The 18,812-nt window shown below is 51.3% G+C and overlaps 2 protein-coding genes and 1 non-coding gene across 4 annotated transcripts in view; 2 read left to right on the top strand and 1 right to left on the bottom strand.

Annotated features, from left to right (window-relative positions):
- LOC119847035 (olfactory receptor 7A5-like) overlaps window positions 1-11,705 on the top strand; it is a 22,188-nt gene extending 10,483 nt beyond the window's left edge. Inside the window, exon 3 of the mRNA XM_043501691.1 lies at window positions 11,457-11,705. Coding sequence (XP_043357626.1) covers window positions 11,457-11,705 — 249 coding nt within the window. The remainder of the gene's footprint in view (window positions 1-11,456) is intronic.
- Window positions 5,235-5,425, top strand: LOC119847536. Its single transcript, XR_005290110.1, has one exon. It is a non-coding gene; the product is annotated as a U2 spliceosomal RNA (small nuclear RNA).
- LOC119847463 (cold-inducible RNA-binding protein-like) lies at window positions 11,590-18,812 on the bottom strand. Of its 2 annotated transcripts, none has more exons than XM_038382261.1 (7): window positions 18,634-18,812; window positions 16,604-16,718; window positions 14,569-14,675; window positions 13,465-13,555; window positions 13,294-13,378; window positions 12,740-12,804; window positions 11,590-12,257 (listed from the first exon to the last, which is right to left on the bottom strand). In XM_038382261.1, the coding sequence occupies exons 2-6, from the start codon at window positions 16,704-16,706 to the stop codon at window positions 12,741-12,743; spliced, it is 450 nt and encodes a 149-aa protein (XP_038238189.1). In that variant the 5' UTR covers window positions 16,707-16,718; window positions 18,634-18,812; the 3' UTR covers window positions 11,590-12,257; window position 12,740. The 2 variants fall into 2 exon arrangements, with proteins under 2 accessions (XP_038238189.1, XP_043357068.1); XM_043501133.1 differs by having other exon boundaries at window positions 11,590-12,605; window positions 18,634-18,792.

Here is an 18,812-nt window from a genome sequence, read left to right as displayed (position 1 = left end):
ATTGTACATATGCAGGTGTTATGTGTAATACAGATGAATTATATGCACATATGTGATAGTGTGTGAAATTTTTGTGCATGTTACAATTTGCAATTATATCGATTGCTATATACATAATTTTACATTACTCTTATAGAAATAAGAATGTGCATATCATGACTCAAAGTTGTTTTAGAGTGCAGGGATTGTATAAATACTTGTTTAAAATGTAGTGTGTATGAATGATGCATACACTATATAGATACTGTGAAATCATTGTGTGCATGTCCAGCTTTGATTAGCAGATTGATTGCATAGCAATTGTATGTCTATATTTAAATCGAGTTTTACTATAGAGGAAAGTTGTGCAAATGTGGGCATAAAATGTTTAAATTTGATTATCACATAAGACTTGCATGACCAGAGAATGCTAGTCTAGAAATTGTATCTCCATATAATCAAATTTGGTTATAAAAGGGGATGGACGGGAACTGCATGCTGAGTGCAAGTTTGATTATAATAAAGTGTGTGCCAAATTGGATTATAAAATGGAAAGAAACTCCATTTAAATAGAAATTGGATTATAATTGGAAAATGGATATATGGAATCCATGTTTAATTGTGTAAAAGAATGTATATAGAAAATTATGTGTAATAAAGCTTGCATTATATGCAGCCACAATATGAAACACACACACACACACACATCTAATTCTACATTTCTGTGATCTAAAATGTATGATAACCATGTATGCTGATTCCAGGTACGTATGTGTCTCCTCTTTCATCCCTTTGAAGTTCTCCAAATGCAAGTCCTTGGATTTATCTGCCATGCTATTCCCCTCCATTTTGGAATTCTTTGCTGTGGGGATGCAAATTCAGACTAGAAGTGGGCTCAGTTTGGTTCAGAGGAATTTGCTGCCAAAGTGAACTCTGCTGAACCAGACTGAGCTCACTTTCATTCTGAAGGAGCAACCACATGGATGGCTAAGTCAATAAAGATTAATTTGGATGAACTAAGCCATTTTAATGTTAATTAAGATTGTTCATCTACACAGGGAGATGAACAATCTGTCTTGTCAAGAGTATTAACTAAAACACACCTCATTTTGGCTTTATCTTGGCCTGGAAAAGTGGCGTTTTAGTCACTAGAGAACTGCACACTAGTTGAGTGTATTTGTGACTATGGACACACCTACAGACAACCCAGTGCAGCTTGTGCAGCACAGCTGACCTAAGTCTCAGAACTCCTGGGTTCCACTAACTCTGCTGGCCTATTGGGTTACCTGGCACAAGTCATTTCCCCTGTGTGGTGCCTCAGTTTCCCTGTTAAAAAAAAACACTACTGGCTGCTGGTGTGAAGTGATTTGAGATCTACTGGTTGAAAATGCTGGACAGAACATGTCAGCACTCTGTGCTTGTCTGGATATGTATGTGCAGTAGGGTTTTTGGAGGGTTCCCCCCCAAGTGGCCATCCATGCCCCACACAGACACTGGCACTTCTTTGTGACCTCAGCTTCAACTAAGTGCTATATTGTTTGTGTGGGGCAGGGGCCAGGCTGTGCAGCGGGGGTGAGTGCAGGGTGCCCCCAGCCCCCCTCAAGCCAGGATTTGCTGTGAGTATGGATTACTCTATGGGGTGGGGGCAGAAGAGGGCACCCCCCAGGGGTAGGAGCCGGAGGTCACTGCCCGCCCCTGGCCCAGACAATAGCACTTTCTTTGCTCTGCTCTCTAGGAAAGTGCTCTATCGTTTGGGTGAGGTTCGGGACAGACTCTCTGCAGGGACCGGGACCGGACGCCCAGACCCTCTCCGGTTGGTCCCTGCCCAAACATTGGCACTGTCCTGCTCGCCCCGCTGGGAAAGTGCTGCATTGTTTGGGTAGGGGCTGGCTGGGCTAGCCATCGAGGTTGTGCGGGGGGAGGGGATCTGTTGTGGGCAGGGGGGGAATGTGGGCAGGGGCAGGGATGAGGGGGAGAGCGGCCGGGCTGGACTCGAAATCGTCCCTTCCCACCCCAGCCCCCTATTCCCATCCGACCCTCTGCTGCAGCCTGCCCTAGAAGAGCCTGGCCCAATGTGTGTCCCTGCTGCCCCCTGCTGGAGGGGCTTAGTTCTGTGCTTGTGAGTGCATGTGTGTGCGTGTGCACGTGCGCGTGCGCAGGTGTCCCTGCTGCCCTCTGCTGGAGCGTACAGGCTCTGCACTCTGTCCCCGCTGCCCCCTGCTGGAGGGGATGAGTTCTGCTGTGTGTATCCCTGCCAGACAGGATGAGCCCAGGTTTTGGGGGGGGGTGTCCCCGCTGCCCCCTGTTGGAGGGGATGACACCTGCAGGATGTGTGTGTCTAAAACCAGGGCTCAGCTGCTCTGAAGGCCTGGATCTGCAGCCAGGCCAATTAGAGGTTAGAGATTAGGAGACGCATACTCAGGGGAGTTCAACTCTGTATCAGGCCCCCAAGGGATCCCTGTTGGTGTGAGTCACACGCCAAGGCCCATGGATCCTGACACAGAATCATTGAATTATAGGACTGGAAGGGACCTCGAGTCCAGTCCCCTGCCCTCACCGCAGGACTAAGTATTAGACCATCCCTGACGGGTTTGTCTAAAAGATCTCCGATGATGGAGATTCCACAGCCCCCCTAAGAAGTTTATTGTAGTGCTTAACCACCCTGAGAGGTCCAACCTAATTGCCCACTTGCTGCAATTTAAGCCTCTTTCTTGTTCTATCCTCAGAGGTTACATACGTACCTGGAAACTGGGTTGGGTCCCCACCATCTATGAACATCCTCCAGATAATGACATTGAGAAGAACGCATTTGGTGTTTAGCTATATGAAATGCCGGTGGCAAATCTCACTTGGAACCCCTGCAGCCCGTGTTACAAGGTGACACGCAGGAAAGAAAAAAGGGGCCATTGGGATGCACCAAAGAACAAAGTCTTCATCAATCGCTCTTCCCACCCAGATAGAAGACACATACAGGTGCACTCTGAGATCTGGGGGAAGGGAATCAAAACCCCTTGACAAGAAATTGTAAGATCCGCAGTGCTTATAGAAGCATACCTGATTTGTGTGTCCTTGCCACCTCCTTTTAGCCTTGTAAATACCTTGTTTCTTTTGCTTTGTTAATAAAGCCCTAGTTAATCATAGGATTGGCGACAAGCACTGGTGGGTGGTTTGGATAGCAGGGATCAAGCCCACTGCGGTATTAAGGGAAGTGGGTGGAGGGGTCGGCTTTGCAGAATGCCCCCTTTGGAGAGGCCTTGAATAAACACTGCAATTTGGGAGTCTCATGTCTTGGCTTGCACTTGAGTGTAAAGGGGAGTGACTTTTCACTAGAAACCTTGTACCAGAACTGACCTTTGGTTGCCTTCTGCTTTGCATGCTTTACAGTGGAAAGCTCCAGTGAACCTCCGAGGTGACAGTAGGTTAGAGAGAACCATGAAGGTGTAATGAATGCCTCTGGGACAGCTGAGCGCTGAGGCTGTGCCTACACTACAAAGTTAAGGGTATGTGTACACTACGAAATTAAGTTGAATTTATAGAAGTCGGTTTTTTAGAAAGTGTTTTTATACAGTCGATTTGTGTGTCCCCACTAAGCGCATTAAGTCGGAGTGCATCCACAGTACCGAGACAACCGTCGACTCTGGAGCGTTGCACTGTCGGTAGCTATCCCATAGTTCCCACAGTCTCCGGCACCCATTGGAATTCTGGGTCGAAATCCCAGGGCCTGATGGGGCAAAAACATTGTCACGGGGGATTCTGGGTACATATCGTCAGGCCCCCCTTCCCTCTCTCCATGAAAGCAATGGCAGACAATTGTTTCGTGCCTTTTTTCCTGGGTTACCTGTGCAGACGCCATACCACGGCAAGCACGGTGCCCGCTCAGCTCACCGTCACCGTACATCTCCTGGGCGCTGGCAGATGTGGGACTGCATTGCTACACAGCAGCAGCTCATTGCCTTGTGGCAGCAGACAGTGCAGTATCGCCGTACTCCAGGGTGCTCTTTTAGCTGACCTCGATGAGGTCGGTCAGGGGCGCCTGGGCAAACATGGGAGTGACGTCAGCCAGGTCATTTCCCTTTTTAAGTTTCAAAACAAGAAATAGACCAGATTTGTTTTGTATTCATTTTCTCCCCACTCCCTCGCTTCATGAAATCAATGGCCTGCTCAACCCAGGGTTTTGAGTTTCTCCTTGAAGGATTCTGTTTCTCCTTGACGCAAAGCCACCCCCTTTGTTGATTGTAATTCCCTGTAAGCCAACCCTGTAAGCCATGTTGTCAGTCGCCGTCAGAGCAGGAAGCTTGCAACGCTAGACAGTTACCATTACCAACCCTAATTCGAAACTGCGATGTCAATTTCAGCACTAATCCCCTCGTCAGGGAGTACAGAAATCCGTTTGAAAAGCACTTTATGTCAAAAAATGGCTTCGTTGTGTGGACGGGTGCAGGGTTAATTTGATTTAATGCTGCAAAATTCGACTAACTCGTAGTGTAGAACAGGCCTTAGTGATTGGCTGAACAAGAAGTAGGATGGAGTGGACTTTGTTTTGTTTTTGAGTGCAGTCATGTCTACATTTGCAAGTTGCACTTTGATGACAGATTGCACTACAATACTTGTATGAGGTGAACTGAAATTTATCATTTTTACAGTGCAAATATTGGCTAGCATTGAGAACTTCCATTTTCCCTAAATGACCATATGTGGACCTGTGGGATCCTCCCCTGCGCTGGGCAGTCATGGCATGTGAGGAAGGGGAAACTCTCTCAAGAGCCCACAGGGCATCATAGCTGCCCCCCAGCCTCGTCACCTCCCGTGCCCCGGAGGTCCACCATATGTGGACCTGTGGGATCGGTCAACGCTATGCACGGTCCAGGGACATCTACATCAAACATCACCAGCCACCGACAGTACCAGGAGGTGTGAGCTAGTACGACATTGTGCATCAACTATGGGAAAGGGACTGAGACTTTTTTTCCATTGGACCATATGAACTGGAACCATAAACTCACAGAACATTAAATCCCACCAGATGAGCGTAGATCCATCCTCATCATCATATCCACTCATACTCCACACCTGGACAACATACCCCCATATCTCAATGTCTGTACTTTGACCCATTAAACTTTTACCCCCAGTCAGGGAGATTGCAGATTATGCATTCCTTATACCACCTGTTCCTAAACTGAATTTCGCACTCCTTGATAATCTGTACCTTATTCCCTGATAACCAGAAACTTCTATGCTTAAACTCTGCACCGTTTTCTTTTTACTTCAACATTATCTTAATAAAATTAAATCTGTTCTTATCAGTTTAATATCTGATGTGTTTTCTATGAGAGAACTTTATATTAAATGGATTTTTGGAACAGGGAGCTGGATTAGGAGCTTACTCTGTCCACTCCTCGCATCAGCCCGGTATTGCAGTACTTCTGGGTATGGTGCCCTTCCCCCTAGGAAGAACATGCTGGTTTAAAAAAAAAAAAGAAAAAAAGATGCGTTGTGTGGCTGCAGGTCTTTTACAGGTCTGCAGCACACTTGTAGGCTCTGAAATTTTCCATTTTGTTTTTGAGTGCAATCATGTAACATCTACATTTGCAAGTTGCACTTTGACGACAGATTGCACTACAGTACGAGGTGAACTGAAATTACCATTTTTTACAGTGCAAATATTGGCAATAAAAAAACACTGATTTCTATTACAACACAGTACAATATATTTGAAAACATAGAAAAACATCCAAAATATTTAATGAATTACAATTGGTATTCTATTGCTTAACAGTGATTAAAACCGATTAATTTTTTTTGATCGCCATTATTGAATTTTTTTATCAGTTGAATTGTTTGCAGTTTAAGGGCTAGCATTGAGAACTTCCACCATTTTCCCTAGGTGACCATATGCAATATCCCTCTCCTGAGGGAAACAGATGCTGCAAGCGTCTGGGTACATACCTGGTCCTTATGCTGTAAACTGCAATGATGCCAGCAGAGTTAATACTGGAGCGGGGTGGGAAAGTGCTCTCCTGTGGTGAAGAAAATAAGGCAGCCCTTTCCAGAAACTGCAAAGGATTGCAGAGTACCTCAGTGAAAGGTTCCTAGAGGATTATTCCCGGGCCATTCCAGTGCATATAAGCTCCCTCTGCATAGGTGGAGTGCCCACCGATACCCATTTCACATGTTTGTTCAGATTAAACAGCATGTAACCCCTAAAGTTTGATTGCCCGCCAACTGGCCCCGTGATGGGCTCCTAGGTTAAAAGCAGTTCTTGCCTTCCAAGGGAGAACGGAACCTCTGCTTGCCTGTCCCATTCTCCTCTCCTTAATGTTGCTGGAGGTCACCAGGGCTTCCTGGGAGGTATGCACAGAGCTTTTTAGGGTAGGGGTGGGGTTGCCACCACAAATCTTCAGCTCTTAAAGGACATCTGGGGAGCAGAACCAGGATGACTGTTTGCCTCCCTTGTCTTCTGGTACGCTTGCCGAAGCACTGCTGCGTGTCTCTGGTGTAGCCCTTTCCCCCCGTACTTTGGGCAATTTTGGCGTAGATGTTAGTGTTCTGGATTGGAGCTCTACCTGCAGACTCTTCCACCCCCTCTCTACTCCATGCTGGAGTGTGTTTGTGGCCTTGAGTCTCCATGATCAGATTTCAGGGGGTGGGGGCAGCTGTTTCCTGTGTACCTGGCTGACCTGCTGTGAAGTTGAAAGTACTCAGCACTGTGACAGCAGAGCTCTGTGGGACACCTGGAGGCCAATTCATTCAAATAGCACAATGCACCGCTTACACAATCTCAAATCTTCAACTGCTATGCCTCTCAGGGAGGCAGAGAACAGAAGTAGTCTTTTATAGGCCACTTCGGTCAGCAGAAAGGACTCTTAACTACTTTGTAGGGCGGACCAGGCCTCAGCTCAGAACCTGGAAGATCTCAGAGTCTCAAATACTGGAGGTGGAGACACCCCAGGAGCGTGAGGTGGCCATACAGCACGAGATGCTGCACCTTCTGAAGGACCAGTCAGACATCTTGAGACATCTGGTTGAGCTTCAAGAAAAACAGCTAAACGCCCTCTGTGCAAGGGCCTGCAAACATGGCCCAGTTCCCAATTTCTTAGCACCCTTACCTCACTGTCTGCAACGAGTAAAAGGCAGGTTTTTGAAGACCTTTGATGCGCTATCAAAGACTGGCTGGCTTGGTTTCTCCCCTCCCAGTTTTATCACTGTTTACCCAAGGTTACGCGATTTGGTTTGTGCAATAACAGTCAAGGTTTCAAAAATGAAATACACTAACTATTGTGGGGTGCATTGGAGGAGGAAGGGGAGGTGCAGGGAGACTGATGCAACAGCAGGAAAGGCATTGGAATGCAAAATGCAGATAAGCAGTGTACATGGATTTTTCAAAGTCTCCTGGAGCCTTATTGCCCTGGTATCGGGCTGCTGAAAATTCGCTGCCAGCCTATCTGCCTCCCTGTCCCACCCCTGGGAAACGTGTCTCCCTTCACAAGAAGACTGCACAGCTGAGAAAGGTCCATGCTTCTCTAGCTATGGTGTACGCGTGGCTAAGCCAGGCTTTTGAAAACACACATGGGGTGATTTGGGGTTCATGGCAGGAGGAAGGAAACTGCATCATGGGAGGTCAAAGCCACATTCCCATTCCCCCTTGCTGTTGCAAGCCTTACTGCAAACCCAGGCAGCTAGTTGCACTGTGGGATAGCTACCCATGGTGCACCACTCTACATCAACATTAGCGAGGATGCTCGCCACCGCAGAGACATGAACATCCGACACTACGGAGGCTGGGTGTTGATTTAGATTAAAGTTGGCTTAATTTTGCAGTGTAAACATACACACAAATGAGGTAGTCTAAGGGTGTCTCAGTTGCTTGAACTGGGTTTAACCATGTCCATTAATAAATCTCCAGTTAATGATAGGATTGGCTGCAAGTGTTGGCTTTGGTGTCACATTTAAAGCGCAAGTGATCTGGGGAGTTCTTTGGGACTGGAGTAACCACACTATTGTGATTTTGGGTGTAAGGGACCATCCACTACAGGGAACCTTGCCTAGGTGACAAGAGAGCCTAGGGGACACTGGGGTCATTGTAAAGCCAAATAGGTTTACTTGGTCCTGCTTCAGTGCAAAGGGGCTGGACGTAATGGCCTCTTCTCTAATATTTGGTGTTTATGCACCAGGCCGGTTCCTAGCCATTACTGCAATGGAGTGGGGTTTCTGTATTTCCCGTAGCAATATAAAGTCCCTGTGTTTAAAACACTCTGCTAACCCCTGTGGTGCTGATGAACGGGGGCAGGGTGAGGGAAGACCCTGACCCTCAGGTTGAGGTGCAACAAATCAGAAATGCAGAGTGCATTCTGACACCGCCCCACCCAATTCTCAAACACTGCACCCCTCACCTACCTGCAGGGTCTGATTGCAGCAGGTCAATCGCAGGGGGTCTTTGAACCCTGGTCCTAACATCCTAGAGGTGTGCCCTATTTCTTCTCGGAGATGGAAGATATCTAATGCTACGTCTTCCCATCCCTGCCCTGCAAGATGCCAGGCTGTTCAAATAAAGAGCTCTTTAACCTAGCAGGGAAACCCACCTCCCTATAAGTTAAATCCAGCCACATTTGAGCTGGGAACAAGCCCCCCATTTATAAGGGTGACCGACCTCAAGGGAAGGTGGTCTAGATCAGGTGCAGGGAACCTTTTTTCTATCACAGGCCATTGGCCCACAGGAAAAAAAACAAACAATTGCAGGCCACACACAGAAAAACTAAGTTACTTTTTACTTGAAAGAAATATAAAGTGTTCAACTCACCCACCTGGGGAGGCTCGGAGCTTCCCCCCGTGGCAGGGCGAGCTGGCGCTTGTGGATCCAGCCCTGTGGTGGGTAGAGGACCGGCTTGGAGCTTCCCGCCAGCGGTAGGGTGAGCTGGCACTCGCGGCTCCACCCCGTGGCGGGCATCACAGAGACTTGCCGAGGGCCAGAGGAAATTAAGCAACAGCGGATGCAGCCCGCGGTTTCCCCACCTGTGGTCTAGAGAATATTTAGTCCCGCCCTGAGGGCGGGAGACTGGACTAGATGACCTCTCGAGGTCCCTTCCAGTCCTAGGATCTCTTCCATGTTTGGCAAATCGAGTCTTGAAGACTTCAGCCACTTTGGTGCCCAATAACAGGAACCCAGGTGAATTTCTCCTGTCTAATACCAAGATTGTCCTAGGAGAGACAGATCCTTGAAACAAATAGCCACCATCCTCACAGCCCTTCTAAGTACCCTTCTGCATCATCCAGACCCTTAGCTTCCTCAAGTGTGCAACTCGCTGCCCCATCAAAAATGGTGCGACAGTGAAAAACACCCTTCCCGGGAAGGGAAACCATTGATGGGCTGAGATCTGGATTAGGCCAACCTTTGATCCTCTAATGCTCTGAGAGGCTCCCAGCCCTGGACAGCTACTTTAAGATGGTGACACCCTACTAGACCCTACTCCCCAGAACCAAGGATAGAACTGAGTCTTGGATCTGCCCCCAATACCCCACTCACTTCCCAGAGCTACAGCCATAACCCAGCCCCCCTGGCTCCCAGCCCCCCATCTGCTCTGACTTTCCCCCATCCCCAAGATCAGCTCCCAGCTCTGCTAATTGATCCCTGTGTGAGCTTCCCCCCACCCCCCCAATCATCTCCCCTCTGGTGCCTCAATGTCCCAGGAGACCCAGCCACAGAGTGACAATCACTCAACAGCTGGAAGCCAGGGGGCTGCTGGGATGGTTCTGGCCCCCAAAGGCAGCCAAGCACAGACCCCAGCCCTAGCTTTGGCCTTGTTCTCTTCTACCCCAGCAGGGGATAAAAGGGTTTGTCCTGACTGCGAGATAAAACGCCCGCTGTCTTTAGCCCCAGCCCCGGATGAGCATCACCATGCAGGCCACAGCTGCAACACCAATGCTGACACACCGGGCCCCCACCCTTTCCCCAGTAGGATGTGGCCAGGCTCGCAAGGCGGAATAAACCCTACCCAAGGGTAAAGGGCCCTCTGCCACCTGCAGAACCAGCCAGAAAAGCCAAGCTGCATCAGAATTGGAAAAGGTGCAGACACGGGCAACCAAAACAATCAGGGGCATGGAACAGCTTCTGTATGAGGAGAGATTAAAGATGAGGACTGTTCGACTCGGGGGGTGGGGGGGGGATACGACCAACCGAGGTCTATAAAACCATGCGTGGGGTGGAGATAGTGGGTAGAGAAACGCTAAGTGTTCTTTACCCCTTCACATGACAAACAAACCAGGGGGCACCCATGAAATGAACAGGTTTAAAATAGACAAAAGGAAGGATCTTCACACAATGCAGTCCATGTGTGGAACTCCTCGCTGGGGAATGTTGTGAAGGCCAAAAGTAGAATTGGGTTCAAGAAAAAGAAGCTCCTGGAGCATAGGTACCTCAGTGGCTATTAACCAAGATTGTTATGGAGGCAATCCCATATTCCAAGTGTCCTTAAATCTCCCAAGTGCCAGAAGCTGTAGACAAGGGATGGATTGCTTGGTAATTGCCATTCTGCTCATTCCCTCTGAAGCACCTGGCACTAGCTGCTGTCAGACAGGATACTGGGCTATATGGGCCATTGGCCTGACACAGCTCAGCTGTTCTGATGTGCCCATATTATCCCTTTTTACCTGAGCAACTAGCCAAACTCCAAGTTCTGCTGGAGAAACTGGTGCTAGAGTCAGTTGGCCACCCGTTTTTATTTCCAGAGCCCCATAACAGGTTCCTTGCTCCTAGCCTCTTTCAGCCAGCCCTCTGCCCAAAAGCTCTCAGGGCTGTTCCCAGGCCTGTGCTACCAGCTCCTGTCTCGCTCTGTGCTCCTCTCTTCCACCCTTGGAAATTGTCACAGTGTGCAAAGTGGCTGCTGAGTGGACAGACATGCCTTATAAAGAGACAATGCAATGCCAGGGTGAGCGGGCACAAGACCAGCTCTGGGTGGTCTTTTGACATCATAGTATTTTCCCCTGCCCTCCCTTACCCGCTTTGGTACAGCTGCTTTGAAATGGATGGCTAAAGGATCTGGAATTGAGCCTTGGAGGTCAGGCTGCCCCCTAGGGAAATGTCAGACCTGCCCCCTAAAGAAGGGTCATGGCTTGTGTTAGCTGTAGAACACACCCCGGAAACAGGAGTTCTCTCAAATCCCACGTGGGTTGGCCTTGGTCTGGGTCTCACACGCTAGCAGAGAATTCTGCAGGGGGGCCATGTCAGGATAGAGCTAGCTACACACAGGCCAAATTCAGCCCTGCCCAACAAGGCCAAGAAGAGCCCTTCCCCGAGTCCAGGCCCGGCTGGCATACCACCAGGGACGCAACCCCATGGTTGGGGCAATTCTAAACCTCTGACTACCAGAAGCCAGGGGAGGTAGATGGGGGTGAATTACTCCATAACCACCCGGATCTGCATGTTCCCCTTGAGACAGGATACAGGGCTAGATGGCTGTTTTTATGGATGCCTTTTTCAGAGCCGCCTCAATAGCTCCGTCATCCTGCGATCGAATTCCCGTCGTCCCACCCACTCCGTCCCATCTTCTCTAACATCCACACACCCATCCGACTTTGGCTGTCTTCGCTACAGGCAAAACGTCAAGAGCAGAGTTTTGTTTCGGACTGTCTTTAATAGGCTCCGTAAAGCCGAAGAACTGAATACAGGAATTCCTTCGCCACTTCAAAAAACACAGTATCAATGGAATTATGAGCGCTTCTTCCAGTAAAAAAAAGGGACGATATAAACAAACATTTTCGAGAACCTCTCGCAGAAAGCTTTTGCAAATCTAAGCTCGGGCTCGGTTACATCTCGCAGGAAAAATACCTTTTGCGTACGAGTCGTGAGTCTCCCTTTGTTCTACCTGAGAGACTTGCCTCCCCTTCCTACAGGCTAAAGAAAATTTACAAAAACTACAAAGGTGTTATTTTAAAAAAAAAAAAAGTGAAAACCCCTCCACAGCTCACGCTCTACAGGTCAGTCAGGCCCCACCTCCCATTTTGGCCAATTAAAAAGCCGAATTGGAATCAAACAGATAAACAGATCCCCAAATGCTTAACTCCTGAAACCAGCCTGATCTTCGCTTTGCAGGGGAAGGGGAGGTGGAGGGGGGGGGTCCCTGGAACGGGCCTCTCCTCTCGGGGCTGCATGTGACCAGGCTACAAAAGGGAAAGTACAGGCGGATGTAACAGTAAGATTCAGCGAAGCTCCAAAAATCTTTATAAATACGGCCATTGGAAGGACGATCTCAGTTCGGGAAGGGCTGTTGTTCATTGCCGGGCTGAGGATAAGAAGCAGGTAGAATGGTAAAGGCACTGCCGCACACAAATATGCCGGTGGCATTTCACACCCCTGCCTCCTTCCCTGGCATGTGTGTGTGTGGGGGGCGGGGGAAGGGGGGCGCCCAGGAGGGTGCTGTTCTTAAAAAGGACCCTGGTAGCTAATGGCGCTGAGAGAAGGCACTTATTTCCTCATTTGGGCATCATCTGTAGTCCCCACTGATCTGGAGTAGGTCCTACGTGAAGGCGGGGAGTTCAATTCCCCTACAAACTTACAGTTTGGTGGGTGTTTTCCCCCAGTCGCGTTAAAAGGCAGCTCTGGGGTTTTATAAGACGGCCCAACAGCGCCCCTTTAAGAGAGAAGTTGGATGGATTAAAAGTCCCTGGTGGGTTAAAGCCTCCACATGCATTTAGGCTAGACGGCGGGCAGGATGAACAGAGACCGGGCAGCCCAGCCAGGCTGGTTCCTTTGGCACAGACTTACCCTAGTTGTCATAGCTGTCTCTATAGGAGCCTCCAGAGTAGCGGTCCCCATAGCCTCCCTGATTCCTGTGGAGAGAGCAAGGCGTGAAACCAGGACCCCAGCCAGGGGATCTCAGTTGCAGCGGAAGGTTGTGAGGGATCTAGTTAGATCAGATGACAGAGGGCTGGGTTTCTGGCTCTGGGAAGCCCGGCAGTAGAGTCACACCTGCTCTCTGCCCGCCTCTTGCTGTTCCAGCATTGCTTCTGTGCCAATTTCACACACCTGGGCAGTGCCAGTGGGGCTCTAGTGCCCCACTGCTGGAGGTGGCCTGAGAAGGCCACAGGAAGCTGTGAGGGAGTCAGCTGGATTCTCTCCCCAACATGCCATACCACGAGCTGGCTGAAGGGCACAGGGCAGCACACACCACATGGCAGAAGAACGAACAGGGCTCCAATCTCAGCTGGTAGCTAGTTACAAACAGACCATCTGGAATAAACCCCCCCACCCCAGATCACCCTCTAGCTACCATCAAAAACCGATCACAGCAACCACCACAGCCTCCCACGCCTGCTCACCTGCTGCCGTAGTAATCCCTGGACCCGCCGTAGCCTCCACTTCGGCTGTCATAACGGCCGCCGCCATAGCCTCGGTCCCCGCCTCCTGCAGCAGAGAAAGGAGGGGGGCATTTGGCACTGGCTGCACCTGGCAGTCAGCACTGATAGGCACGGTCAGGGCAGGACACTCACCTCTTGAGAAGCCACCACGGCCTCTGCCCCCTGAAGAGCCACGGGATGATTTCCCAGCCTGGTCAACTCGGATCTGGCGCCCGTCCACAGACTGGGGAGAGGAAAAGATGCAGTTAGAGGCAGCTTCGCACACATGGCAGGGAAGGGGGGCTGTGACAGCGCCGGTGGGGGGGAAGGAGGAAGAAGAGCCCACAGCAATGAGTGCTTAACCCCCAAGGCATGTCCTTTTGGCCACGCGTGGCAACTCTGCAACAAGACAATGACTGTAAGACATCCTCACACTTCAGGGCTGCAGCAGGCTGGCTGCTGAGTCAGGCCAAATGGATTTGTTGTGGTCTGCCCACCACCTGCCTTTCTCTGAAGTATGAGGGGGTCAATCACAGCTGGGGCTGGTACTTGAGGGGGCAATCCCCCATCTCAGGAGCTTGGCAGCCATGTCATGCTCAGATTTGGGGTCAGAAAGGAATTTCCTACCTAGGGTGGACCAGCAGGGACCCTGGGGGTTTTCACCTTCCTCTGCAGCACGGGTCACCTGCTGGGACAGTCAGGGAATATCACCTTGCCAAATCCCTTCCCTTGGTGGCACCTTGGTTTCTCTGCCCCCTACAGGCTGAAGTGCTTTGGTCTAACTAAAGTCTCAGGCAGCTGGGGGCAACCTAATGGCTGGGGCTATACAGGAGATCAGCCTAGATGTTCTAAGCTGCAGGCAACCATGTCTACTGCCTGGTGGGCTGCTGACCTGCAGCTGCTCTGCTGTCCGCGACTGGCTACCTCCAGAGCCACAGTCCAGTGAGGATGTCTGGGGGGCACAGAGTGGGCTTGGAAAAGCTTTTAACCCAGACACAGGGGTGGCCGGCTTGCCTAGCTCCCAGCCCCCTTTACTGCATTTGAGCTGCTGCTGCTGGGGTCCCCCACTTACAGGACAGCCAGGAGTTTGTTTGGTAGGAGAGCAGCTAGCTTTGGGGAGATGAGGCAGAGGCAGCCCCCAGTCACACGGCACCAGCTGTCAGACCACAGGTGCTCTGGCACCAATGCCTGTGATTCGGGGGGGAAATGGACGACAGGAAGTCTGGTCATCTCCCCCAAGGACTGGCTCCCACTCACCTCCCCATTCATAGCTCTCATGGCATCCTTGGCATCCTCTGGACGGCGGTAGGTGATGAAGCCGAAGCCTCTGGATCTCTGGGTGTCCCGGTCCTTCACTACCACCACTGGAAGAGCGAGGGACAGAGTGTCAGCATCCCCAGAGGGCCCCAGGACACACCCCATGCCCACCTCCCATCAGGCCATGGAGCCTCCTCACCCAGCCAGGCACCGCCCTGCTCAGAGCCACAGGACACCCCGCCAGGGATCCCAGTATATGGACCTGGCTTTGCAGCATGGGTGCTGCCCCCAGGTTAGCTGCAGCCAAGACATGCCCTAGAGATCACGGTGACAGCACTCCCTGGCCACAGAAATCAGAAGGAAGGGCTTTAGGGCCCATCCACACAGAAATAATCAGGAACAGTGGCTGGGTTTCACATTCACACCCTACCTTGGTCTGAATTAATTCCGAGCCCTTATAAGTCACTGGTTTCTGTACACACAGATGAGGGCCAGGGTCCCTGCACTTTCAGCCCCCCTCTCCTCCCACACAGTGAGATAATCCTCCTAACATGGTGTCTGGTCAAACCCACCCGCAAGGGCCTCCTGGAGCCATCTCTCATTTTGTAGCACCAGGGATCCAAGACGCAGAGGGAGACAACCTGGGGAAGGAGTCGAGTGACTGGCAGCCAGGACTCCTGGGTTCTACACTTGACTGGGGGGGGGCGCTCACTTTAAGAGGGGGATGAGACTCCTGCTCTGCACAGTGCTTTATGAGTCATTGCAACACACTGGAGACACCAGACTCCAGCTGGCAAGGGCAGAAACAGCCAAAGCAGGAACAGTGCTGGAGGGCACATGGGTAAAATGGGACCCAGCTGGGGCCACCACTCCCACCTTGCACTGTCCCAAACTTAGACCAGTGCTGGAGAACCCCCACTGCAGCCTGTGTGGGCAGGGGATGGACTGCAGAGAGGAGCCAGAGCTCTCTGTGTTTGCTCCAACCCTTTCTCTCCTATCTTTCACCTCTGCTGTTTCATTCTCCTCTGCCCTGCCCCTTCAATTCAATGTCCCCTTTCCCTTCCCTTTAATTTACATTTCACTGATCCCCTCCGGAAAAAAAAAAATCATACTGTTGCTGTCATCCCATTGATTGATCTCTCTCCTGGCAGGTTCAGCCCTTTCTCCCACCCGGCTCCTCGGGGCCAGGACTTTCTGCTCTCCTGTGCTGGACAGACACAGCGGGGGCCTGTTCTTGGTTGGCCCTTAGACTCAATAGTAACTGACAGCTTAAAAATGTTTGCAGTGTAGCTGTAACCAGGTTGGTCCCAAAATATGAGAGTGACAAGGTAGGTGGGAAGTAATATCTGGCAGAGAAAGAGCAGCTTTCCAGCTACACAGGACAGCTGTGCCCAACAGAAGACTATCCGTTAAAAGATATTACCTCGGCCACCTTGTCTCTCCCATCCTGGGACCACCGTGACTAACGCTACACTGCCAGCACCGGGATGCTACTGCTTGAAAATGAGTTGGGGTTAAATCATGGTGTAGTCTTTGTGATAATTAAATGGCTCTCGCTTGAGCTACTTTCAGACACGATCTTCACCTGCCACAGGATTACCTGGCTGGTCCGAACCCAGGTTACAGTTGGAAGATGCAAAGCGGATTCCCACGAGTCTCTATTCTTGTTAGATAGGATTGGTTGAATGAGCCCAAGCAAGCCCTGTTTTTGGCCCAAACCTGAAAACTTTCTAGACTTTTCAACCAAAATGTTGTCACCTTCCCTGCAGGAAAAAGGCACTTTCCAGGAAGAGATCCAGTTTCCTGTCTGGCCCCATTGTTAAAAACAGAACCCCAGAAATATTTAAGCCACGCTAACTTCTCTCCCAGCACTTCACTCATACACCTGCCTCCATTTATACCAAAGCAGCTCCCATGCTAACAAGCAGGCTGCATGGTTTACCATGTCCGTGGCAAGGCTAAGTCATGGACGTCACCAGGCTCCTAGTGAGGGGAGGGAGGTTTCCTGCGGTGGGGCTGGCAGACAGGTACTTACCCTCTGAGATGTCACCATACGGGGAGAAAAGCTGCTCCAGGTTCTGCTCATTGGTGTCGAAGCTGAGCCCTCCAATGAAGAGCTTGCCTTCGTCAGATGCCATGACTGAAGTCACCTGCAGGCAAAGCAAACATGGTCAATGAGGACAGGGACTGGCAGGCGGCCAGGGAAAGGCCTGGGGCTGCAGCGACAGTTCTTTAGCAAAGAAGTTCTGAAATTAACTCCTGGCTTAGCAGAAAAATTGCAGTTTAATAGCCCCGGCGGCACATGTGGTGCCTGTGTCAGATGAAGGAAATGGTATATTTAGCCCAGTATTCCTGCCCAGTCCCCCCCAGCAGTTGTCCCATCCAGGCAAGTACTCTCCCCACACCCCATCCTTGCTGTCCCACATTAGACCAGTTGTCCCACCCTGGCCAGTTGCCCTCCTGGAACACCCAATAGTAGATCAGACTGGTGGTCCTGGCTTGCCTAGCATATCATCTCCAGTGGCAGGCACTATTCAAGCTCTTCAGGGAGCCAGAAACTCAGTGCAAGTGACATAGTAAATGAGACGAGGAGATTTTTTTTTTTTGTGTATGAGACTTCAGAGCTGCTACAGACCAAGTTATTCTGTGTCCCATTCCACCGTCTCCCTTCTCTATGCATCATACATGAGCAACTTGTGTTCACTTTTGAGGCCCTTTCATGGCCCATCCGCCCTCATTTGGTATCATTTGGTATCAACGCACATTTCTGCTTGGCCAATGGCACTAGCCTGCATCTTCCACTGTTACATTTTCAAAAAAGCCCTGTCATGCTGCCTCTCATGCCTCCCCTCACACTTGGGAGTCTTCCCTGTAAACATCCACAGGGCTACCCCATTAACTATTGTCAAATCCCTCCTTTGCCACAATACCTACAAAAAACCAACCCCCACCCCTCCAAAAGTCTGGCCGCTGGTGTGCTGAAACCACTGCCGATCAATACCGTCTCATTGTTTCCTAGTACTCCCCCATCTGCCTGTCTCCATCTGTTGTCGCTCCTCTTATACTTAGATAGTGAGATCCTTGAGGCAAGGATTATCTTTTTGTTCTACATTTGTACAGAGCCACACACACAAACCAGTGGAAAAAGTACCATCACCAACAGAAATTTACAGACAATAAAATGGGTGCTGCTTGAGAAAGGATTGGAATTAGATTTAAGGACCATTGTATATTTGCATGTGTAGGGTGAGGATTTCGGTTTTAACAGGTTAGCTCTGATGCCCCACAACTGTGAAAACTTGAAAGAAAAAAAAAAAAAAAACCAATGCTTTAGGACCCGCCAAAACCGACTGAATTCTACCAAGCCCAGGGGTCCGGCTGGCTGCTCCTCCCGCGGGGGGCCGGATGCAGCGAGATGGGAGATCACCCTCAGCTCAGTCAGCAGCAGCCAGGCAACGCCCCCCAGGTCTCCCAAAGGGGGAGCTGGAAGCGATGCTGGGGGGGAAATCACTTGCAGCCCCCAGGACCCCTCCCCTCCCTGAGAGCTCGACTCCGCAATGGGGGGAGAAGGCTCCCTCCAGGCTGGGGGCGGCACCCCCTCCGTTCGGGTGGGCTCCCATCAGGCTGGGGGAGAGGTGTTGCCCGACAACCCCTAGCGCGCGGAGCCGTTTCCCCCTCCCCCCGAATCCCAGTAAGATGGCAGCGAGCACGTGGGGCCCGGTCGCCGCACGTGGCGACCACCGTAGGCTTCCTCAGGGCCCCGCGCGCGCACACACGCAGGCGCACGCGCGGCGGGCCTTCCACCGCCCACCCATCCCCCCCCGCCTCGAGGCAAGGGGGCCCCGCAAGACCGCGCATGCGCGGCGCGACCTCGGCGCGCGCTGCGCAGCGCTTCTTCCCCCTCCCCCCCCCGCCGCCAAGGTCCAGCCGAGGCGGCGGCGAACGGCGCCATTTTGACCCCCCGCTCCCGCTCCCCTCTCCCCAGCCACGCCGCCCCCCTCCTCCCGCTCCCCCTCAGCCTCTGCCCGCTCCCGACCCCGCGGGCGGGCGGGCAGCGGCGCTCACCGGGATGGGTCGGAGCAGAGCGAAGCGGAGCGCGGCGGAGCTGCTGCTGCCTCAACGTCGGCGGGAGAAGCGAGAATGAGAGCGAGGCTACGCAGGCCACACCCCTTCCCGCCACCGAGCGCTGATTGGCGGCCGGAAGCGGAGGGGGACAAAGCGCCCTCCCCCCTCAACGGTCACGT

Source organism: Dermochelys coriacea, chromosome 23, assembly GCF_009764565.3.
Source record: "Dermochelys coriacea isolate rDerCor1 chromosome 23, rDerCor1.pri.v4, whole genome shotgun sequence".
Lineage (NCBI taxonomy): Eukaryota > Metazoa > Chordata > Testudines > Dermochelyidae > Dermochelys > Dermochelys coriacea.
Note: the sequence above shows the minus strand (reverse complement) of the source record. Positions and strands in the feature narration are given on the sequence as shown.

Coding starts and splice junctions, on each gene's coding strand:
- LOC119847463 (XM_038382261.1), bottom strand. CDS start 16,706: ATGGCATCTGACGAAGGCAAGCTCTTCATTGGAGGGCTCAGCTTCGAC. Junction 13,556..14,568: donor TGAGAGCTATGAATGGGGAG/GTGAGTGGGAGC, acceptor TCCTCTCCCCAG/TCTGTGGACGGGCGCCAGAT. Junction 12,805..13,293: donor AGGGATTACTACGGCAGCAG/GTGAGCAGGCGT, acceptor CTCTCTCCACAG/GAATCAGGGAGGCTATGGGG.